This window comes from Podarcis erhardii, assembly GCF_964252035.2.
Source record: "Podarcis erhardii genome assembly, chromosome: 10".
Lineage (NCBI taxonomy): Eukaryota > Metazoa > Chordata > Lepidosauria > Squamata > Lacertidae > Podarcis > Podarcis erhardii.
Genome location: NC_138500.1, coordinates 35,303,321 through 35,328,765, shown reverse-complemented (window position 1 = coordinate 35,328,765; position 25,445 = coordinate 35,303,321). Strand labels below are relative to the sequence as shown.

At 38.5% G+C, this 25,445-nt stretch overlaps 1 protein-coding gene across 6 annotated transcripts in view; it reads right to left on the bottom strand.

The window, feature by feature from the left end:
- Positions 1-25,445, bottom strand: part of ANKS1B (ankyrin repeat and sterile alpha motif domain containing 1B) — a 332,378-nt gene that overhangs the window by 268,045 nt on the left and 38,888 nt on the right. For all 6 annotated transcript variants that reach the window (XM_081878201.1, XM_081878197.1, XM_081878206.1 and 3 more), the window contains 4 exons: positions 17,156-17,231; positions 16,504-16,605; positions 13,202-13,318; positions 11,006-11,181 (listed from right to left, as the gene is read on the bottom strand). In XM_081878201.1, coding sequence (XP_081734327.1) covers positions 11,006-11,181; positions 13,202-13,318; positions 16,504-16,605; positions 17,156-17,231 — 471 coding nt within the window. The remainder of the gene's footprint in view (positions 1-11,005; positions 11,182-13,201; positions 13,319-16,503; positions 16,606-17,155; positions 17,232-25,445) is intronic.

Genomic DNA, 25,445 nt, shown 5'->3' with positions numbered 1-25,445 from the left:
AACCTCGGAACTCTTCTTTTTGAATTATTTGTAAGTATGTAGTTGTTGTCTCATTTTATCAGCCAGACCCCCTGGGAATTCTATTCATATAAACAATAGTAGATCTGAAATACAACCTAGATGAAAGCAAATTGGCTCAAAAACTGTTTCCCTTCTTTGCTTTCCACTGTGGAAGGGAGGGTGGATAAGTGGGTGGTAGAGTATAGAAAATGCATTATTCTTTATGCTGCAACAGGAAACATAAATTAAACAAGTGAGAGAAATAATATGGCAAGTGAGTAGGCAATGATCACAATTTTATTATCTTCTTGCCAGCTTTTTTCTTCTAATTTGCATTTGGGGAGGTACAGTCAGTTCCTTCCTGAAGATGTCCTTGCCCTACAAAATGGCTCAGATAAATTTAAAAAAATCTGATTTTTTTGAAAATATGCTCAACATGTCCATCATTTAATTATCTGGAGTTAAAGGCTGAAGATGTTATCACAAATAAAGAACATTTATTTGCACTGTATCATTTTTTCCCAAGAAACATTACATTCTCTGCAAGACTACTTTATAGCAGTGTCACTATTCTTTCTCTACATTGATAATTGCAAATGGAGTAGATATCCAGCTGTTCAAGAGTGTTTGATTCAACTCCATTTAAATTGTGAATAAAAGAGCTACAGGGTCATATATTTATCACTACTTTATTATCTACTTACTAACTAACTAAAGAAACAAATAAAAAGTTCTAAATCAATATCTTGGCATGGTGAAAGGGCTACATGAGTGGGAAGTTAGTCTATTGAAATAGAGAAAATGATAAAGAGTTTTGAAGAGAACAACAACCAGCTGTTTTTCATTATTTCCTCTGATCGTCCCTTGACAACAGGTTGAACTTTGCAACAGACAACATATGGCAGTTGGCAGGATGGAAACTGACAGGGAGGAAGATATTTTAAGACAACAGATAATGAGCTATTTTGTCAAAGTATCATATTTTAAATTAGTTTTAAAATATGATAAATATGCTACTGATAAATTATTGTCTCAATATGTGCCTTTAAGGTGATTAAGAGGTATATTAAATTATTCATGGTATGAAAAAAGTGGATAGAGAGAAGTTTTCCCCCATCTCTCATAATACTTGAATCAGGACAGACGAAATAAAATACTTCTTTTGCACAATGCACAGTTAAACTGTGGAATTTGCTTTCACGAGATGTTGTGATAGCCACCAACCTAGATGGCTTTAAAAGGGAACTATTAATAAATAGTAGGGATACGGGTGGCGCTGTGGTCTACACCATTGAGCCTAGGGCTTGCCAATCGGAAGGTCGGCGGTTTGTATCCCCGCGACGGGTGAGCTCCCGTTGCTCAGTCCAAGATAGCCAACCTAACAGTTCGAAAGCACGTCAAAGTGCAAGTAGATAAATAGGTACCGCTCCAGCGGGAAGGTAAACGGGGTTTCCGTGCACCACTCTGGTTTCACCAGAAGCGGCTTAGTCATGCTGGCCACATGACCCAGAAAAACTGTCTGCAGACAAACGTCGGCTCCCTTGGCCAGTAAAGACGAGAGCCACAACCCCAGAGTCGTTCGCAACTGGACTTAACTGTCAGGGGTCCTTTACCTTTAATAATAATAATGATAATGATAATAATTCAACTTATACACCGCTCTATACCTGGAAGTCACAGGGCGGTTTACAACAAGATAACTACATAAATTCACAGGGGATAATCAATGTCAACTAGTCATGATAGCTGTATACTTTATCCAGGATAAGCAGAAACATGCCTCTGAATATCAGTTGCTGGTACTCAGTGGAATACCAGCAAATGGGATTCTGTGGGAAAACAGTGAAGACAGCCATTTCCCCCCATCATGTCTGCTTATGAGCTCCCACCAATTTTGGGTTGGAAGATATGATGTGGGAGATATGATGCTGTACTAGTAGACAGGCCTTTGGTCTGGTCTAGCAAGGCTCTTATGTTGCTACTTAAAAGCTGATAGACTACCAATTTGCCCCCAAACACAGATACTGAAAACACTGTAAAATTACTCATATCTCACACTAGTCCTAGAGATTATCAGGCAATCTACCAATTTTGCCAAAGTGAAAAACACCTCTTTAATTGGAAGCTGGTTCTTCAGGAAGCAGATCAAAAAACAGGTCCCTGCAAAGCATATGTGCCTTCAGAAGGTTTACTGGTGTTGGAGCAGGCCTGGTTTGCTACCCTTAGCCTTGCCTCTAGCTCCTGACCCAATGTCTCTGCTATCTGAGCCTCCTCACTAGCATTGCTGCCTGCCAGCTGATCCCTTGGCCCACCATGACCAATATCCCAACTTAATTTCTACAGCCCTAACCCTGACAACTCAATTCTGGTCCCATGAACCATTTTTCCAACATAGAATTCAAGTTGCTCGCTCTTCTTAGGAAACTGACACGAACAAAAACCTTGTAACATTGGAGCCAATACACATCTCACCATCTAGTATATTTTGACATAGGAGGAGAAGGCTCTAAATATTTCAGCTGCATACATGGGCACAGCTGTTGCCTCCAGGTTGTCAGTGACAGCTTGAATGTACAATCAAAACATGGCAGATGAGCCTTTGGCTCCACTCACAATAGAAGGGGCAGAGAGGAGAAGGAAACCCCTAGCCACTTAAAAAAAATTATTGTAGTAAAACAGCTACCTTGAGTCATCAGCTTTAATAATGTAATCATTATTAATAAAATAATTTAATACATTTCTGCATTATTTACAGGACTCTATACCATTCTTTGTGTTAAATATACATATTTGTTGGTATGCTGATAAACAAAGAGTATACTTACACTCCTGCTTGCTCTCTGAAAATAACTGGAACAAATACTAAAAACTAAGTGCTCATCCAGACTTCCTTTTATGCTGTGTTTCCAGGCACAGGTCTGTGCTTTAAACGTCCTTGTCTGAGTGCTCCCCCCCCCTGGTGTTTTCCTGTGAAAATACACTATTTACTGCTGAATTGGAGCAATGCACAGAAAAACCAGAAAGATCAAGTTTTTCCTGTTGATTCAATGACATTAAACTGAAGCAAATTTTCTGCTTGATGAATAACATGAATGAAAGAATTGCTTTCCTTTTGTGCACTTTACATCTGTAGCCATATAAATTCATTCAGCACCCCTGGTATTATACAACAGAAGGAACAGAAGTGACCAATTTGTTTTGGCAGCAATGTTAGATTCATTACATTATCCACCTCTATCATATCTCTTCTTAATCTTTCCCTTTCAAAAGTGAATAATCTTTGGCTTTTAAAATCTCTTTTGTCATTTATAAGCTCTACATGGGCTATAATCATTTTCATTGCCCTCAACTGGTCCTTTTCTAATCCACTTGTTTCTCTTACTGGAATAAAGGATATTAATAAAACAATAATGCTCATACAGTACAACAGCTACTTTAAAATATTTGCAAGGGCACCTTAAGGTATTGTATTTATGTATATTAACAGTTTGTATATGACTTTTCCTGGATTCAGAAAACCTAACTAACTACCAGAGAGTTGCTAATCTCCTTTTCCTGAGCAAGGTTCTAGAGTGAGTGGTTGCAGACCAGATCCAGAGCTTTTGGAAGAAACTGATTTTCTGGATCCATTTCAATCGGGGTTTAGGCCCAGTTCTAGCATAGAAACTGCTTTGCTCACTAGCTAGCAGGACCACTGGTCAGGAATGATGGGGACTGTAGTCCAAAAAGCAGCTGGAGACCCAGGTTTGGGAAACCCTGGCCTAGGCTAACCCAGATATTCCTCTGCAGTTTGTATTTTCCCTTCATTATTAAATATTCTCTCTGCCAAGCTTTGGCAAGAGTGTATGGGATCTCAGGTGCCCACGCAGGGGTCTGTGTCCCTTTTGAGAAAAGAAGACACGATAGAGGCTGTCGTGCTTTAAGAAATAGGGTTTATTCACCTATTTACACCTTCCATCTGCATGGAGGGGTCCCAGATCTTACAGCATAGTCCACAGCAGGGCAAGAAGTCCTTTCTTTACCCTCACCAAGATGGATCTCTGCCTTTCTTCCTCTTTCTTCTTCCCAGAGGCCCTTGCCCTCCCCCCCCCCAGCAGTTACCCTGGCAACCTTCCAACTCTCCAGTCTCTTGTCACACCTGGGACAAGGAGTTGTTGACCCTCAACTGCTCTCTATTGTAATGCTAACAGCTCTGTTCTTCCCTCAGTCAGCCAGACTGGTTTGCATAAGGCAGCCCAGGAATCCCCTTGTAGCTTATATTCTCCCTTCATATCACAAATAACCCAATATCCTAGCATTTAAGTGCTGTGAGACTTGGTGAAGGCTGGGCAGCCTTCCCCAGGCTGCTTGGGTTTGCACTGCGCTGCGGCAGCCTTTTGGCAGGCCATGCCAGTCCATGCTGCTTCTCCTGATGTTCCCCAGAGGCTGCAGAGGAGGAGGAGGTAAGAGGGAGGGGGTGCGAGTGCATGGGCAAGGAAGGGGCAGCAGCAGGGAGACGGCTAGTAACGGGGTCAGTGGGTGGTGGGGGTGCCCCAAATTACCATCCCAAAATGTTGGGGGGCATGCATGTGGGCAACTGGGATAACAATATGCTGGACTAGATGGACCTTTGGCCTGATCCAGTAGGGCTTGTGCTCTTATCTCCACAGAGGAAATTGGGATATAAATGTGACAAATTTAAAAAGGTTTGTAGAAAACTCACTCTACTTCTAAACTATTGAGACATGCAAATACATATACCCACTTTGCTATTAAAGGGAAGAAAAGGAACCTACAACAGAGTTCCATCTGTTTTTTTAGGGCTTGAGAGAGATTGCAACAGAAGCCATATAATCCATTTCCCTGTAAAATTCTTCCTGTGACATACTAGTTGTGCTGGTTTGTATCTTTTTAGCTTTCGTTAAACTCATTTGGTTCATCTTAAAACTTGACAACATGTAATTTTCTTTCCAACATTTTAGTCTATATTTTGTTTAGTATTATCAGAATAGCTGCTTCTTTAAAAAATCAAATATTTATTTTAAAAATATTTTGCTGTTAATTCTATAACAATCTAACAAAAAACCACATAATTTTTAAAGGCTTTTATAAAATGGCTGATGCTGTTCTTTATATTATTGAACCAGACTGCCACCTATTGGAAAATACTTTAAAAATAATCTGACTAGCTAAGCATTCTATTGATGCTATATTATTATTTTTGTACATGTTTATTACTTCCAGGTGTTATCAGTCCTGATTGATTTTAGGAATCTGCTTCAGTAAAATATAACTATCCTGGACCAGAAAGAGATCAAAGATTGCAGCAACCCCCTTGGGAAAATATTATGAGAAGTTTGAACTGAAAGTACACAGGTTGATGACATATTATTTATGCCACATGTTTCAAAATTGTGGCACTTTGGGGGTGGGTATTAGCTAATTACAGTCCATAATTACAATCCCACTATGTTAGTTTGGGACAATTTTAAGAATGTTTTTTTTCTCTAAACGTCCTTCTTTTATTGTTTCTTAACAACATTTTTGGATTAGTTGGTGAGATCTCAAACTGGATCACATTTAATGTCTACAAGTTCAACCAGTAAATGAGGTTTGTATGATAAGTTAGAACTGGCTCCACTTTGGTTGCAAGAAAACCAATTAAGCTCTTTCATAAATATTAAATTTTACAATATTGCTTTGAATTTAGCTCTAACTACTTTGGAGAGAATGATTTATGAGCAAAAAGACAGAACAGGTTTACTAGATTTCTGTGTCAGACAGATGAAAATAAAATTTATAGTTTCAAAATTCGATGTTAAGAGAGCAACTGATCATCCACAGACATAGAAAAAAATATTCTCACAAAGGATCAGTATTTTTACCCTGCATTAATCTCAAGAACAAGTATAAAATACTACAGCAATACTACATAATATATCAATAGTATATTAATAGAACTTGGAAGAACTGTAAAGGTAGGCATGGGCTTTATTCTTTCCACATCACTAGTTTTATGCACATTTAGTAGGACTGTCCCCTAATTAAATATTTCTGAATAAAGGTTATAACTACAAGTATTTCAGTATCATGTGACCTTCTGACAGTATTCCTTGATTATGAACGGAAAAGTTCCATACACAAAGGAACAGGTTAGAATCTATTGATTCCTGCTAGGATTTTGGTCGATGGAGGCTCAAGTGGCCTCAGTGGCGCGGAGTGCCTTTCATCAGCTTTGCCTGGTGGCCCAGCTGCACCCATACCTGGAAGGGAGAGCCTAACATCTGTGTATGCTCTTGTAACCTCTAAGTAGGTTACAATATTGCAACACAGTATATACACAGGGCTACCTCTAAAGACACTTCAGAAACTCTAGCTAGTGCAGAATTCATTGACCAGGTTGCTCACTGGGACAAGATGATTTAATTTGGCCTGACTGTACTGACTGCCAATTACAGTAGTTCCCAGGCCCAATTCAAAGTGCTGGTTTTGACCTATAAAGACTTAAACAGCCCACAATATCTCAAGGACCATCTATTACCATATGAACCAACCAACTATGTGCTTGCTCTGCAATAGGTCCAGAGGGTGGCAACACAACAATGGCCTTCATTACAGATCTTTAGATGTCAGGCAAATGTTTCTCTATAACCAGACCATTGGTAGATGAACGTTCTATGGCCTTTTAAATGTATTTGTGGGAAGGGGGGAGGTTTGTTGGTTTGTTTTTGTTTTATTATGCACTTTGTTCTCATTTTGTATTTTTATGTTGCAAACCACCCTGTGATCTTTGGATGAAGAGTGGTATACAAATTTTAATAGTAGTAGTAGTAGTAGTAGTACTATAGCATTTATTAGACCTTCTATGTTACAAGAAAAACAGAAAGAAAAAAAACCACATCGGGCCAATTTTCTAATTAAGATACATTATATGCAAACACAGAGAGGTTTAGTTATGAGATAGTTCTATTGAATTTGATCCACATTTTCACACACTGAATGCATAGTGCTTTACCAAGGCCACAGTACAATAAGCATGTGGCAAACGTCTACTGCATTTTCTCTTTGTTCGTGGAGATCTGGTCACTGATGCTCATGCCCTGGTCACACTTAGATTTTATAACTACCTTTTAATAAAATTGGGAAACTTCAGCTGGTGCAAAATGCAACAGCCAGAGTTGTCTACACTTCCTGGAAGATCTGTACTTTTTTAACATGCATTGTTTATCATCTGTGCTGGCTTCCAGTTTATTTTTACATGAAATTCAAAGTGCTGGTGAGTACCTAATCAACTTGGGACCAAGTTGCCTAAAGGACTGTTTCCAACTACAAAGATCCAGTTTGCAAGTAACACTAAGTCAAACCATGACTTAGCACGAATGCTCAGGCTCAGAGAGGAGATTTCAGCCACTTAGCTCCTCCTCTAGTCCTGCGATTTGTCTCACTCTAGACAAACCATGAGGTGTAATTTGTTCTTGATTTGCAGCAGACAACCCATGAGCCCATTGCTCAGCTCACATCAGCATGAAGAGAAGCAAAGTGACCACAACGTCCTCTCCAGAAGCCTACATGCTTGTATGTTCTTCCTAAAGCATAGTGTGGCTTAGTGTTATGTTCAAACTGAACCATAAATTTCCGTCTCCTCTTCATTTGAGGCCTTCCTCTGAATCACTTTCTAAGGCAGAGCTTTCTAAACTCCTGGGGCTTGAAAGGGGTTTAACCTCTGGCTTGCTTGTAAAACTGAATTACTGTGTCGCAAAATGATGTTTGCCTAAAAAGTGTGTCACCGACATGAAAAATTTGGAAAGCTCTGTTCTAAGGTATGGATGGCTGGGGCACAAGAGAGTGCCCTTTTCAATCACAAGGCACTAATTATGTAATTATGTAACTACCTCATAATGATGATGAGGTAATAGTAATAATAATTAATTAATTATAATATTTTATTTATAATATTTAAAATATTATAATTAATTTATAATATTTTATTTATTTATACCTCACCCATCCGGCTGGGTTCAGTTGTTTCCTTTGTTTTGTGTTTTAAAAGAGTAACAAATAATCTCTTATTTTGTCAAGCTTTTAATATGCCTTGCATTTTTAACCTCCTATTGTGTTTTTGTCTCATTTGAAATGGACCTGTTTTATGTTGTCACATTGCTGTCTTTAGAAGTGATTGTATGCTTTTTAGTCTTGTTTTTGTTGCATTGTTTGCATTATTGTTATATTTATTGTAATTCCATGTTTTAATTTAGATGTTCCCTTGTGGGCTGAAAGGTGGGGTAAAGATCTAAAAAAATAATAATTAAAAATTGTAAAATGTTGTAGAATGTGCCAGGAGAAATTAAAATAAATGTGTTTGTCATAGTGGACAATACAGGACATACTGCACTGCAGGTTCCTTGGGGAGCATAGAACACTACAGTAATGGAAAAGAGATGTCTAGCTCCGTTAGAATGCTGCAGTTGGCTCATGCAGCAAAAATCGTTGCATTCTTGACTGCTACAATGATGCTGATGCCAGTACCAGAGCCACCCTGCTAGATTTTAGCAGAAGGGAAGAAGAAAGCATAGAATCTGGAGCAAAGGGTAGATACAGATATTTTTACAAGAATAAGGGCAGCCAGAAAGGTAACTGAAACCAATTAAAACATGTTCTTAAAAGAAAACTAACCTTATACCTTCCTTAAGAAGAAGTAAAAAATCTACAGTAAATGGTGCTGATACAGTGGGTTACAGACGCTTCAGGTTACAGACTCCACTAACCCAGAAATAGTGCCTCGGGTTAAGAACTTTGCTTGAGGATGAGAAGAGAAATCGTGTGGCAGTGGTGCGGTGGCAGCAGGAGGCCCCATTAGCTAAAGTGGTACCTCAGGTTAAGAACAGTTTCAGGTTAAGAACGGACCTCCAGAACGAATTAAGTTCTTAACCCGAGGTACCACTGTACTCGAAATATGTCTTTCCCTTTATAGTGTATGGAAGTGGGAAGTCTGGGAAAATCCAATCTTGATCAAAACTTGATTAAAAATATATCAAAGGCGAGTAAGATGTTCTAAAAATATACATCTCTATTTTGTGTGCTTTTTATAAAAAAGGAGGAGTAAACAGGTTGGATCCAATTCAGAGTAGACCCACTAAAATTAATGGACACAACTAACTTGGTTCTATTAATTTTTATGGGTCTTCTCTGAGTAGAATACACTTGGATACAACCGTGTGTGTGTGTGTGTGTGTGTGTGTGTTGCTGGTTTGTGTGTTTGTGTGAATTTTGAAGCTCTGTCTAGGTGCTTCCTTTTGTCATTTCATCTACCCTGGGTTTTGAAAAGAACAAATATGTAGATCTATGTCCAAACAGTACAATACCCATGAAGTACCCATGAAGTCCCTGATCTTCTGCTCTTAACTCCATGTGGCGTTTGCCTCCTAGGATGGGTCATAAGGAAAGGGTTAAAATGGGTGTGATGTGATTGGCCAGTGAGAATGCAAGGGGGGAATAAAAGTTAGAGTGGGAGGTTTTGAAAGTCAGTAGAGTTGAGCTGAGGTTTGGGAGTTGAAGAAGGTAGAGGGAGGTTTAGGTATTGTGAGAGAGTGAGAGGAATTGTTATGTGGAGTCAGATAGATAGTTGGAATAATCAGTTTGGAGTTGTTAGGAACTAAGAATAAGAAACTGACAGGAGAAAAATTAACTGAAACTATAAGCTTGTTCCTGCATTTAAAAATAAACTTGATTATTTGTTTATGTTAACAACTGACTGGACTCTGTGTGTCCCCGTGAGATATGGGATGGTGGCAGTGGAAAAAGCAATCGCAGTGGCGGCACAGGGTCAATAGACCGTCAAACGTCCGGGGGCCCTGTGTGTGATCACCACACTCCAGGAATCAAGAATGATATTCTGAAGAGATCCCAGAAAATGAACTAGATAACACTATTCCCCTCTACTGCAATACAGTGGTACCTCGGGTTAAGAACTTAATTTGTTCTGGAGGTCCATTCTTAACCTGAAACTGTTCTTATCCTGAGGTACCACTTTAGCTAATGGAGCCTCCCGCTGCCATCATGCGATTTTTGTTCTCATCCTGAAGCAGAGTTTTTAACCCAAGGTACTATTTCTGGCTTAGCAGAGTCTGTAACCTGAAGCGTCTGTAACCTGAGGTACTACTGTAGTTTTTCCCATGGTGGCAACTGTACTGTGGAACTTTCCTGCGGATCTCTGCTTTTAGGAATTATTTTTTTTTTAATCTTCCTTTTTCAACAGGCATTGGACAATAAGCAGAATTTAAAATGACTTGCTACTTTTTCAGACAATTTTCTATGCTGTTGCTATGTTACCTGCTGCTGTTTTAGATTTACTAGTGTTTTTATTAATTCATAGTTCATATGTTTTATTGTGGTTTTAATTAGTGTCATTGCTATTTAGGTAATGTTTATAGGTTTTATTGTAAGTTGCCCCAAGTCTTTAAGGAGCCATGCACTAGGACACATTTTTTAAAATGAATTATAATATAAAATATTACCTATTAGCTAACTTTACTTGCCTTCACCCACATCCATACCCACATACCCCTTTAATATATATTAGCTCCAATCCAGAAAACTGTACAAAGCAGTGAGCAAGCCCCTGTTTCCACAGATGTGTTCACCACTGCTAGAGCTCTTTTCTTCTCCTGAAATGGAAAAGGGCAGGATCATCTCTGAAGCTCAAAGTCTTGGAAAGCACTGAGGAATCTCAAGAAAGGCAACAGGCACTTGGCACCTAACAGATTGGCTAGCCCAGGCATAGGCAAACTCGGCCCTCCAGATGTTTTGGAATACAACTCCCATCATCCCTAGCTAACAGGACCAGTGGTCAGGGATGATGGGAATTGTAGTCTCAAAGCATCTGTAGGGCCGAGTTTATTTACTTTATTTAGTATACAATTTTTGATTATGCCAAGTGTGGTGGGATTTGAAGTGTGTGCATATGTGTGTGTGTAAACTAGACAATTTATTAATAGCCAGATACTAAGCCATATTCTGTCTTACTTACTATATTGGATTTGGATTGGCTTTCATTCATCACTGGTTCTTCTTCTGATACTTTGCTACCATTGTCCAGATAGTGGTCAGATACAGTATGACAAAGCTCTTCCAAAGAATAATCCTTTTCTTGGCACAGTTTGATTTCATCCAGTAGTTTTGACAACTCCCCAGTCACAGCTTCACCTTTACAGAAAGCAAAACAACCTGTCAGTGTAGTAAGCCAAGCAAAACAAGTCTAAATATAATATAAAATATGTTGTGTTAAGCATGGTCTAACCTTAGAAATAGATTAAGAGTTGGCAACTTGATGGCCTCTCTCTGTAAACATGTAAACTGCTCAGAAGTTAATTCTTATTTAAATACTCTCCTTGGGCATTCTTCTAGAAGTCAGGACTTTAGCAAAAGACCATGAAAATTTGTTCTCTGTCCTGATTTAAACATAGGATTCGCTTTCCCTCATTCAGACAGGATTGGCTGTGTTATTTTCACTTTTGGAAAACTTCACAAGTTCAGAAGCACCATACTTTTTATTGATTTTCACTGGGTTTCAGAAATGGGTTTTTGAGCTGCGGATGAGCTCTGCTTCCCACACTTTCACTCCATAGCCAGCACAAGTATAACTTCCAGATCAAAAGTACATTCCCATCACTCAGATGTACTCAGTTTTGTTTTTTTGAAATTAGCACCACATTAAAACTCTCCTGAGTAAGGAAGGCATAAAACAAGAGAGGCGTGTTAGAAAGTTTAGATCTGGAAATTGCTAGGTGCATGCTGAATGAATGACTCTGGTCTTCCCAAATGCACATGTGGAGATGCAGCAGCCACTGCAATATATCTCCAAAACAAACTGCCAACCAAGGAAACAACACATACACCTTTTGAACTTTTGCACTGAAGAGTACCTAACCTGTCACACACATGTGTGTGTTTGGCAGTACTGTCTATGTCTCTGTACCACAAGTTAGATTCCAGAGCAAAAGAGACTATCCAGATTGGCTATGCTCCAGGAAGCAAAGGATACAAAGTAATAGAACTGAGTACTGGGAAAGTTAGCACAAGACATGTGGTTCATTTTGATGAACACAGGAAAGCTGACAAGAAAGCAATGGTGGCAGACTTTTCAGATGAGTCAGAGGAAGAAAAACAAGCCATGAATTAATGTATAATACCTCTGTATGGTATGGTACCTCTAGTTACGGACTTGATCCGTTCCGGAGTGCCGTTCGCACCCCGAAAAGTCCGCAACTAGAGCGCCACTTCTGCGCACAGGTGCAGCGCAATAGAGTGCTTCTGCGCTCACACGAGGTGCACAGAGTGCTTCTGTGCATGTGCGTGCGGCGAATCCCGGAAGTATACACTTCCGGGTTTGCCACGTTCATATCCTGAAAAAACGCAACCGGAGACTGACATAACAAGAGTTACGGCTGTAGTCCACATCTGCAGATTCCAATAAGCAGTGCAACCAGAGGGGAGGAGACTGATGACAAGATCCCTGCCTTAAAGAGTGATGAGGAGATGGATGAGGTTTCACAGCCAGATTGTCAGGTGCTCAGTGAGACTCAACAAAGGTATCCCAGCTCCACGACTGTCCTACCTCACAAGATACAACCCCTAGAACCTTCCACCTGGGAAGAGACTGAGCAGATACCAGCCACTGGTGCTCATCTGTGGAAGGATGCTGCACAGGAAGAGATTGATGCACTACACCAAAACCAAACCTGGATCCTCACCAAGCTGCACTCCCCCCGCTAATAAGGCAATTGGCAGCAAGAGGTGTTTAAGGTAAAGCAGGGTGTGGAAAGGGAAATTGAGTGCTACAAATTATAACTTGTAGCAAAAGGTTATTGGATTGTTTGACGGTAAAGGGCTGCAAGAAGCCAAGGAAATAACCACACTAATGATGACTGACTTTCTAAAGAGTAAAGATGGGTCTGAATTCTTGCCAGACAACAACCAGTACAAGTCAGCTATTTGACTAGCCTCCAACATATGGAGTGCTCCTGGTAGGACATAAAGAAATATTGATTATCATATTTCCATGCTTTAACACATTCAAAGTAAGCGAGTTAGTTAGAATATATTTGACTTTCATTGACACTACAGAACTGTTCATCTAGATGAGAAGTAAAATTTCACAATGACTGTGCTTCTCAATAGTTCTGTAACATACTTTATTATAGAATAATTCTTAGAGAGTATTTACTTTTATTTGTTTGCGTAGGAGAAACCTCTGGAGACAAAACACAGGATTGATGATTTGTCACTGGACATTCCTCTATTGGTTCCTCTGCAACTGTGGCATTTCCTGTTTCTATGTATTCTGTAGTAAAAAATAAACAGGTAAGTAAATATACCATACTTAAATTAATCTAATTTACTTATTTTTGAATTTCCCTCATTTATCCTAATGCAACATGTGTGTGTGTGTTTTGAAGTATTATAGGATATTAAAATGGGATGTCTTAAGACATGCAACCTAATCCTATGCATGTTTACTCAGGTATAAATTCCACTGAGATCAGTGAAACATACTCCCAATGAAGTATGGTGCGGTTACTAGAAAATCTTAAGAGACACAGGAAACAAAAAAGCATTCCTTCTGTCTCCTGTTTTCTGTCTCAGTCCTTCTAATAATGGTGGCACACCAAAGAGAAAAAGGGCCTTTCCCAAAAGGTAATAAGAGGCTTTATTTTCCTATGGGGAAGTTATGGGCAGCAATGCCCTAGGCAGCGAAAACACAGCTGTGGTGTGAGTGGGTGTATCTGTTCCAGTTTGCCCCATTTTTGTCACATTGTATAAATTTTTTCATGTTTATCCTTAGGCAAAGGCCTAACAATCTGTATCACACAAGACACAGAAAAAGCTAAGTGACTATCTGTGCTACATACATGACTTTGTTATAGCATTTAAGCACAAGCAGTGTGAAGCAAGGTACAGAGAGTAGGATAGAGCTTCCACTAAAACTATCTAGGATCATTTAATCACTTCTTTCTTCACAAATTAATAGGTTTCTCTTCATTTAAAAGATTAGGCTCTGGAAGGAGTGGTATATCTGCCAGATTACACGTTCATTGAAATGGTGAGAAACTCAGCTGTAAAACAAGGCAATCAGAGAATATGCAAGAAATGAAGGGCAGACTTAACACAGGCATTGCGATTAGTGAAACACAGCTGCCTTCTTTCAAGACAGGAAATGCGAGGGAATGCAGCCATGGATGGCATACAAGCAGGCTCAGCTGGAATGAGCTACTGAATTTCAAGGGACTAATGAGACAGCTTTAGAAAATCTCTCACATATTAACTTAGCTGTTCTTCAAATCTAATTTGGCATTGGGTGGATGCTTTGTATATGTGGCAGCTCTATGTAAATAAAAAGATAGAAAATGAGCCCAATATTATGTGGCCCATGCCAGTTTTAGCATCTATAAAAATACCAGTAAAAAATCTAGTAAAAAAAGGAAACTTTTATAATGCATTTCCTGAAAATTAAGTGTTGTCAATAATTTAGCAGCATAATAAATCCCTGCCCCCCATCCAGCTAAGCATTTTGGTAGATGGATTTATATAATTTATTCTGAGTTAAAACACATCACTGATCATTAACAGTAAAGCTAAGAATTTTCAGCTCAGTAGAAGGACAAGACATGGGAGTCCTCTGCCAGCCTATTTGTAATATCACTCAAACCCTTCTAGCAATTTGACAGCCAAATGGAATTAAAGGAATAGTAATTCAGAAGAAGGAACTTATACGGATAGTTGCAGATGATATAATCATTTATACAACATATGTAAATACATCAGCTTAGGAGTTCTATAAATTTTGCAAGAATATGACAGTGGCAGGCTTTAAAATAAATAATGGTAAGAATGAGTTGCTATCATACATACAAAGGAAAAAGAAGAAAGGCAAATTAATTGGAGCATAACAGTGGAGCAAAACAGCTCAATATTTGAAAGTCTAATTCAAAAGTTGTATAAATAATTATTTCTCCCTTTCAAAGCAAATTCAAAAGCATCAATTTTCTTTTCTGATTACAGGAGCATAGTCCAAAGACTTAGAATATATTGTGCCTCATTCTTAGTCTGAGCAGAAATGTCAATGTAATCTTACTCATCCAAGTCCTTCTATATTTTGAAAGTTCCATGCTCATCTGCATTTGGGTTCACTTTGTTAAATCCAATATTATATCAGTAAGATACTTCATTATATCTATATTCATTAATTTTCAATATATAACAATTTTTTTAAAAGTAAAAAGATACAAAACAAAATCCATTCTTCAGGGTTACCAGCGAAGTATTTTATAAAAGGATGTCACATTTCAACAATATCATCTACATCATTTATTATATATATATTACTTTTTAAGAGCATGGTCGCACAGAAACATTTCATCATACCCAGTAACACATATATCCAGTTCAATTATCTCTTAAATGTAAAGTTGATTATACGATGCAACACCAGCTTATCAACTGGTATCATCTACAGGCAATCAGCACTCCCACAGATAATCCACTGGTGGGGAAGCGTGGCTGGGCCCCATTTAAACAGAGGCAAGAGCCAGAGAGCTTCCTCAATCTCCTGCCCTCCCTAATTTGCAGGTTTCTACTTTGGCCTTGCTATGGACCGTGGTTGGTTGCCGCTGAGGGGCCTGGTAGGAATTTTTCCACTTGGCAGATTGGCATGGGCCATTTGGTTTTCGCCTACTTCGTAGCAATCGTCACAACTTTGTAAGGTTTGGCAGTTAGGCATTGGTTAATCTTATGATGGGGGAGGGGAGGTATGGCCATCACCTGCCCCATCAAGCTTAAGTGTATTCCGTTAAAGGAATCCGGGGGTGTAGATCTTGTCCGAAGTCCAGGGCTTGGCTAGGGGCATGCCACGACCCCGTCGGGAACCCTGGGGGAGCTCGAGTTGGTTTGCATCAACGGGGCTCCTCCTATCGGTGGTTGACCCTTACCGGACTCCCTGTGTGACAGGCAGGAGTCAGATATAGCCAGGTCAATTCCAATGCCTAAGCCAATACTGCTCACATTCTGTAACCAATAAAGTTGTGGCCAAAATTTGCCCAATAACATTAACCTAATATCTGTGTCCTTGTGTCTCATTCATCGACAAGGGGGTGGTTTCGGGATCTCAACACGCAACTGGTATCATCTATGAGCAATCAGCACTCCCAAAGATAAACAAGAGTGCAAAGAGTGCTGCATTGCATCTGAAAATGATAAAAGTTAAGTGCCATTGAATTGCCTCTTAAAATAGGAAGTACAAATTTTTGAAACCAAGCCTATAAAGATACCCCATTTTTATATTACAGTAAGTGAACATTTTGGTAAAGGCATGATTAGACATGAAATATTAGAATATACTATAATACATATAACCAAAGGACTTTGCAAAAATTCTCATATATTTTGTACACACAAATTTTATATTTATACATTCCTATATAATGCATATATTTAATCATATCTTATACACATTATATATACAGAACTTACCTTGAAGTAATGCAGCGATTTGGAGTGATTGTTGTGATGGGTGTTCTTTGAGAATATCTAAAACAGTTCTACCTAAACTGTCTTTTATGTTGGCATCAATTCCTAAAATAGAAATTGTGTATGTACAATTAAAGATTAAACTTATTAGATAAAATATTTTTCAGCATAAATGCAAAACATCAAGACCAGTAATTTAATGTAAGGCTATTTGATGGCATGTTGGATATCAATACAAGCTGTTAAAATGTACTAATTAGTATCCTAAATCTCATATATACGTTTATGGACTACATAAAAGTCAAATGGCTACAGAAATCTGAAAACTGTTCTTTTTTCATTTTTTCACCACAAAACAAAATAGCCTTTGCTACAGAATGCCTGGCAGAACAGCTTCATTTATGGGTTACTCTGAGAGGAAAGGTAGCTATTCATTTGCCTTAACATCAGTAGACATACTCCAAGGACATTAAACATTCTTAGTTCAACTACATTGTCTGTCTGGACACATGGCAACTGGAAACACAGTTTGTTCCACAAGAACCCTACTGGTATTCAGCAAGAAATAGCAACCAGATAAGACTAAATAACATGGTTTGAAATTAGGAAAGTGTGAGATTATTTACAACTCATTTGGAGAATAATTATGATTTACCTGTTTCTAGCAGAATGCGTACCACATCCACTTTTCCAAACAAAGCTGCTTCATGCAGTGCACTCCCTTTTTCTGTCTGGAAAGAAATTAAATACAATAATTAAATAGTTTAACTTACTAGAAAATATCTCATAACTTGTTAACTTATTAATTATCACTATAAACTATAGAACGGGACACTGATTGTGTGTGAATATAACAAAATCATATGCATTTTTCTTAAGCAAAGAGTACATTCCAATAAATTCAGTGAGACTCAGTCCTCAGAACACAAACAAGATGCTAACATTCATAATTACATGGTTCAAAATACCAACTGGGCCAGCTGGTAATGCTTAACTGATATCTGAATATGATCACCATTTCTCCATAAATGGTCCTCTGACTTAGTATAGTAAACAAGGTGCTGCATGGTCATGTTAATAGTTTAAGCATCCAAAGGAGATGCTTTTTAGGCACATGCAAGAAGCTGTTTATTCTTAACCCCCTCCCCTTAAACTCTTAATTACTGCTGTGAAACTCATGATTTATAAAACAAGACTGTTTTTCATGACCACACATTTGTACACCATTCCCAGTTGAAAATCCTAAAAGAAAAAGTATACATGATTTTTTTTAAAAAACATCCAAAGTGGTTCAAGGACAAGGTCAATCTTGGCAGGTTAAAATAAATTAATCACTTTTTGCATGCTTATACTTTTAAAAACCTGTAACTTACAGACTGTTTCACTTCAAGTTAATTGTTCTGCATTGGGAGTCAGTCAAATTCAAAATGAAGATTAGTGTGCATGCAAGCAACTTGTTAACTAGTAGATGGACCACCTAGCCAAGCAATTATTTTCTGGACTTTCTGTATTAGGATATTTGTGTATTTGTGGCTTCTTTGATTTGCTTCCACAAACCAGATGCAAATAGTGCTGTTATGCCCACTTATGTGCTAGTAGCTCCCACCAAGGAACATGATGTTGTACTAGTGGGATGAATTCTCATGTTTTTAACTGTTCTGCAAATGTGTTAAGTAGTATCCCTTATCCCAATATATATGCTAGAAGGTCTCCTCCAGTGTCCACTGGTAAAAGGAATTCTGAAAAATTTAGGATTTTGCTGATACCTTCCTCGTTTGTGGGTTGTTTGACAAAATAGATATTTACAGAATTAGCTTGCTATTACCATGTACGATAAATGTTTGGTAGTAAATGCTTGTTGGCATTATTTGAAGGGGGGAAGTTGGTAACTAGGGGAGGAGAGATTTAAAAAGGGAAGTAGTGTGAATTAAAACAACAACAACCCATGATTGGTTTAACTTGTGATTTTAAGATGCACATTTGTGAAAGCATCCCACAAAGAGAAACCAAAACAGAACATTATTGTTGCTTTTAATTTACTTGATAGAAAAATGCGCCTTTTATTAATGCTTCCTAAAATATGAATAGTGTAACAGAAAATATTGTAATATTTCCATATAATAATATAGAATAATGTAGCAAAATGTAATTATATACATTTAATTAAATAAATATTAATACAAACACACTTCGCTATAATTTAAACAGTAACAATACTTTTACAAAAAATTGAAATAAAAAGTGAGAAGAATGGGGTAATAGGCAATTAAGTTATACTTAGAGTAGACATTAAATAATGGACTTAGGTCCTTTGCTTTCTGTGGGTCGACTTTCAGTATGATTAACATTGGATAGTACCCATGCTTTTTAACATCAGAAGGGAAGCAAAATGATAACAAATACAACTGCAAACAAAACCATGACTCCTGTCAGGAATGCTTCTCTGGTACTGTAGTACCATGGTTTCCATGGCTGAAGTAATTCAATTTAGGAATTAGAAATTAAATCCAGGCAGTTGTTTAGTTCATGAACTAAAGCTAATGCAGAACCAAGCTAATGCAGAGCTTGGTAGTAGACATCTTCTCATTGTAAATGCTCTCCCAAGTATCATAGTTGTGCATTGTGGGAGGAAAGTCCATTTCAATCTGTCACCTGATGACTTCTATCACTTCTTTCATATGTTCTGCAATTCACCAAAACAAAGAAACAACATTATTTCACTGTTTTCCCCAAATCAATGGTGATATATGAACAGACTTAAAAGAAATCTTCATATGTGTCCCCCTTAGTTCCATATGAATCTGACACTGTCCACTTACAATCTTGAAAAGTACAGCATTTAGAACACAATAAATGGGAAGTATGGAAATCATACACCCATTTAAGAGTCAGTGACCACAAAATACATTCAACACATGTATGTGGATGTATTATTCCTTCTGGAAATGGTGTCTGTAATACTGTATCTTCCTATTAGGGTTGGGATACTCCTGTGCTGTTAGGGTTGGGACATGCCTGGGTTGCTTGTTCCATTCCATTCACAGGTCATGTTCTGCTTAAAAAATTAAAAACCCCAACACATCTGGTCATGAGTCTGGTGCAAAGCTCTTAATGTAGCTCTATAATTGTATATATGGGGGCGGGGTCCCCATATTGCCCACTTTAAACATAGTATGCCTGAACTGTATGTGGTACAGAGCCAACCACCTACAAATTCTTCAAGCTTTTGGGTTGCTGATCCAACACATAGAATCATAGAGTTGGAAGAGACCACAAGGGCCATCAAATCCAACCCCCTGCCAAGCACACTTCATGACTCTGACAGCTTTGTTCTGTCAAACAAACACACACACAACTTAGAGAAACAGCAGCAAACAAAACATATCAGAGCTGCTTTCAAATGCTCTGCCCAGCTATATATCCCCAAAACCATCACCCCAGCCATAACCCATGGAACCATCCCACAGGGAATCATGGTCATATATCCCATTTTAAATCTATTTGTTGTGTGATAAGAGACTCACCTTCTGCTCCATTCCATGTATCTCCTTGTTCTTCAGCGGCACTGTGCACCCTGTGCAACACCAAAATTCGGCACACCCCTGCCTCTCACCTTCCATTGTTTGTCATTGTTGCAGCACCCCCTGTGGCAATCTCTTGGCTCAGTGCCCAGTGCAAGTAAACCAGGGGCACTCCCCTAAATCTGCCTCTGTCATTCTGTTCCACTCCTCCAGGTGTGTGTTAACCAGAAAATGGTGTCTTCCATTTCCCCCCCATTCTTTTGCTAGACAGGCAGCAATCTGTCACAAAATAGCAGTATCCACATTTGCTACAAATTCAGTCATGTACGACAGCAACTTGGACTACAGTTCTCAGAGGCCTCTTGTTCAATGTGTCCATACTCTGACTGGGACATAGAGCAAGAGCTTTTTAGTGGTGGAGTGGCGGCACTTCAGTAATAGAAATTTCTTCCCAGAAAATTCATTAGACAAGTTTGATTTACTTCAGCAGGCATTTGGGAGTCTGGCCTGAATAAAATATTTTTTATCAGCTGTTTAAAGGCTGTTTCATGTTGTTCATGATCCTGTATATTTAATTGTATACATAAAGTGAATTCTGTGGTTTATTATTAGATTTATTGTAAGCTTCTTGGACATATGTTGATCAGATAGACAGACAGATAAGACTGTAATTCAAACATCTAGTGTCTTTGCTAAGGCTATGGTCTTACCTCAGTAATGGACTGGATGTGAACCATTAAACTGAAGCTCAAACCACATAAGACTGAGGCACTGTAAGTGAGTGGTTCCCTAGGCCAGATGGATGGGAGGTTGGCTGTTCCTGAGGGGGTTACACTCCCTCTGAAGGTGTGGATACACAGTGGGGGGTACTTCTAGGTCCACTGCTGTCTCTTGAGGCTCAGGTGGACTTAGTAGCATGGAGCTTTGGCTGGTGGTTCAACTGCACCCTTATCTGGACAGAGATTGCTTAACTTCTGTCATCTGTGCTCTGGTGACCTCTGGATTAGATTGCTTAACTTCTGTCATCTGTGCTCTGGTGACCTCTGGATTAGATTACTGATATGTGTTATATGAGGGGATGCCTCTGAAAACAGTTTAGAAACTTCAGCTGGTGCAGAATTAAGCAGCCAGGTTGCTCACTGGGGCAAGATGGTTTGAGCATATAATGTCCATCCTAGCTTGACTGCACTGGTTGCCAATTAGTTTCCAGGCCCAATTCAAAGTGATGGTTTTGATCTATAAAGCCTTAAACAGCTCCAAACTGCAATACCTCAAGGACCACATCTCCCCATATGAACTAACCCAGATACTGCAATCATCATCCGAGGCCCTTAGTCACGTGCCTCCTCCGTGAGAGGTCCAGAGGGTGGCAACATGAGAACAGGCCTTTTCTGCGGTGGCTCCCCACTTGTGGAATGCTCTTCCCAGGTTGGCTCACCTGGCGTCTTCATTACATATCTCTAGATGCCAGGTAGAAACATTCCTCTTGTCCCAGTTTGGCTAATTAAATAATCTACGGTTTTTTTAAACTGTGTGTGTGTGATAACTTACTATGTTATGTATTTTTGAGTTTTTATATTGTAAACTGCCCTGTTATCCTCAGATGAAAGGCGGTATGGAAAATTAATAATAAATACATACTACATACATACTACATACATAAGCCTGCTTCCATTATGGTATTTCCTTTACGATTGACAGAATTGCTTCATTCTATGCAAATAAGAATACAGTGCATCCTGGACATCAAGCAAATTCAGGACTTACTTCTATTTATGATCAAGGAAAATGAGTAAGTAGAAACATGTCATTTTTTGTGAAAGGAAAAGAGTTTCTTACAGCAAAACTTCAGATTTGGATGAAATTATACCTACTTTCTATGTAAGCTAAAAAATGCTAATCAAATGCATCTTAAATAAAAGGTGACCATGGGCTCAAACACTTTGATCTTTGATTTCAAAAATATTAGGGAGGGATTCAGGTGTGGAATGAAGTTTTGGATTATAAAATAAACATTATCAATCCACCCCATGCATTGGTCAGATGAGAGCAAACAGGCCCACCCTTGGGTGAAATGCTTAGTAAATGGAGCTTAGTGTACTCTTAGGGAAGTTCAGAATTGCCCCAGTCTGTGTTTCAATCAGGTAATAAATGAATTTTTGAGGTCACAATTCTTGGAATTATTAGGATGGCCATGTCACTAAAAGTAGATTCATTTGAAATTTCAATCTATCAATCAATCATTTTATTTGTATGCTGCCTTCCCAAAGTTAAAACCATGCAAAAGGTGACCTACAACATATAAAAATACATAACTACCAACATAACAAAAGTAGTCATAAACAATAAACAAAACATCAAAAAGCACACAACCAAATTTAACAATTTCCACATAAATCATAAGATTCAAAATAAAGATATTATAAATTAACATCAACAACTGTATGTTGAACAATATCCTATGTTCATTTGTGAACAGAGGATGTATTTCATGATGCTTATTCTGCAACAAGGAAAACATTTTCTATTGAATAATGAAGGTATGCCATATTCTGGTAGAATGACTGAGCAGTAGCTTAGCCTTAGATAGAATAAATTACCACTCTGGTAATGTACAGAGCCTGAGAGAAAATACTAGACCATAGTGTAGACTTGGGCTTACTTGACAACTTCAGCTGTTTTGGTAACTGAAAATGTCATTACTATCAAGGGTGAGGTTTTCAATCCTGGCTCTGTTTGGGGAGTATGCAGCAGTACAACTCTGTGCTTACCTATCATTCAGAGAGAGTTCTCACCTGGAAACTCAAGTTGGGTTCAATTTTTCATCGGCTGGCTCTTCTATGAAAGAAATAACCCTGCACAAATTACTAACTACTGCCCACAATGAAGGTTTGATATTTGACCTACCAGAGAGGAAGGGCCACAAACAGAGCTCAGCCTGGGTTGTGAGAGCTTCAAAAATGAAGCGGCAAATGACCTTGAAGCCAAGTGACTGGGTTCTCTATATATGGTGGTTCTGGCTGAAATGCCTAGGTGATGAAGTAAATAGAAGAACAGAATATTGCTTGGAAAATAAAGTAAAATGTTTCACCATAAAGTGTTGTGGGAACATGGTAGAAATAAAACTTGTCCTGAAACAGAAAGAAAAGCATAAAACTGGGAAAACAAAACTGGGAAAACTGATGGCTAAAGCAATACTAATAATCAAGAATAACTGACAAATAAAGCATTATAAAAAGAGTGATTATTGTAACTTGGCTTAAAAAATTAACATCTGTGCAATAACTATTAGTAGATACATGATTACCGTATATTACTTTTTACTTCTTTGTCTTTAATAAAAAATGCTTTTATTCTTTATGTCAACAAGTTTATAGAAAACCAATTTATCAACAGCAGTAAATGTCATATTACGGCTATTGCTTCACTCATCCTCTTTCAGAGTTATATTAAAAAAAAAAAAAAAAGCCCTCCTACAAATTTGTCAAATGTGACCTTTTCCTTTCACACTTGATGTGTTTTGTCTGTCTGGAACACTGTAGCTTCTAAATAAAGGTTAGTACCACACTATTAATATTGCTGCTTGAGACACTCAAGCACGCCCAATAAGGTAAAGCATGCCCAATATGCTCTACAGGCAGAGTAGAAATATGGAATTCATTCCTAGTTGTAGTTCTTGTACTTTATAGAGAGAGATATGGTTCTTTCTATGAACAAACCATAGCTTGTGGGGGGAAATACCATGGGATGCACCTTGTTTTAGAGGGGGAGAACAAGAAAAAAAAATTCTCCCCCTCTCTGCTCAGCGCCCCTTCAGCGAAGCGGCATAAGAAACGGAGCCCCTTCCATTTCTCTTCCTGCTTGGCTGAAGGGGCGCTGCGCAGCTCTCCCTCTCCTTCAGGTGGCTATCCCTGAAGCCTGGAGAGCGAGAGGGGTTGCTCTCGCTCTCCAGGGGACCCCTCTCACTCTCCAGTCTTCAGCGAAAGTAACGCGAAGTCTCCAGGGTGTGGAGGGAGTGCTCCCTCTGCGCTTTGGAGGCTTCGCGTTGCTATTGCTGAAGCCAAGGAGCTTGCATTTGCTCCATAGGACGCACACACATTTTCCCCTTAATTTTTGGAGGGGAAATGAATGACACCTTATTAAGAGATCAAGAGATTGTCAAGAAGGCCCAAAAGACCTTGAGAGACTATTTTGAAGTAAACTTGAAAACCACGGTTGAAAAAAGAGTAATCTGGGACGCAAGCAAAGCGGTGATGAGAGGGTTCTTGATACAACAGAATGCAATAAAAAAGAGATCTCAAAATGAGAAAAAGGATAAAATTTTGGAGAAGATAAAAGAAGGAGAGAAGAAATTAAGATCGAAACCAAAGTCACAAGAGATTCTGAGAGAAATTAAGTTATATCAAGTACAATATATGAAACTGATAAACCAGGAAGTAGAGTGGAAAATTAAGCAAATGAGACAAAAGACTTTTGAGTCAGCTAATAAATGTGGAAAATTATTAGCGTGGCAGCTGAAAAAAAGACAGAAGTTAAATACGATTACAAATCTCGAGATTGAAGGGGAAAATATTCAGAATCCGGTGGAGATAAGAAAGTGCTTCCAGAGATTCTTTAAACAACTTTATACTCAAGGGCCACAGAAAGAAACTGACATAGACCAATTTTTAAGAACTAATGGATTACAAAAGATATCTCAAGAAAATAAGATGATGTTGAACTACAAAATTACAGAACAGGAGATTGAAGGTGCCATTCAGAATATGCAACTGGGCAAGTCTCCAGGGCCGGACGGACTAACCTCCAAGTACTATAGGACTTTGAAAGATTATCTAATTCAACCACTAAAGGAGGTCTGCAATGAAATTATGGAGGGGGAGAAGGCGCCGGAGTCATGGAAAGAAGCTTTCATCACACTTATACCGAAAACAGAATCTGAAAAGACACAACTTAAGAACTACCGTCCCATCTCCCTTTTAAATGTGGATTACAAAATTTTTGCAGATATTTTAGCCAACAGATTAAAAAAAGTGTTAACTGAAGTGATACATAAGGATCAGGCAGGCTTTCTACCAGGCAGACATTTGTCTGACAATACAAGGAACATAATTGATATATTGGAGCTGTTGCAAATGAATATTAATACAAAAGCAGTATTAATTTTTATTGATGCGGAGAAGGCCTTTGATAATATTTCTTGGAGTTTTATGAAGAAAAATCTTAAGGGAATGGGAGTGGGACAGGGGTTTGAAAATGGTATAGATGCAATCTATTCAGAACAAAAAGCAAAATTGATAGTTAACAATGTGGTGACAGAAGAATTTAAGATAGAAAAAGGAACACGTCAGGGCTGCCCTATCTCTCCATTATTATTTATTTCGGTCCTGGAGGTGCTGTTGAACATGATTAGAAGGGATCGGTTGA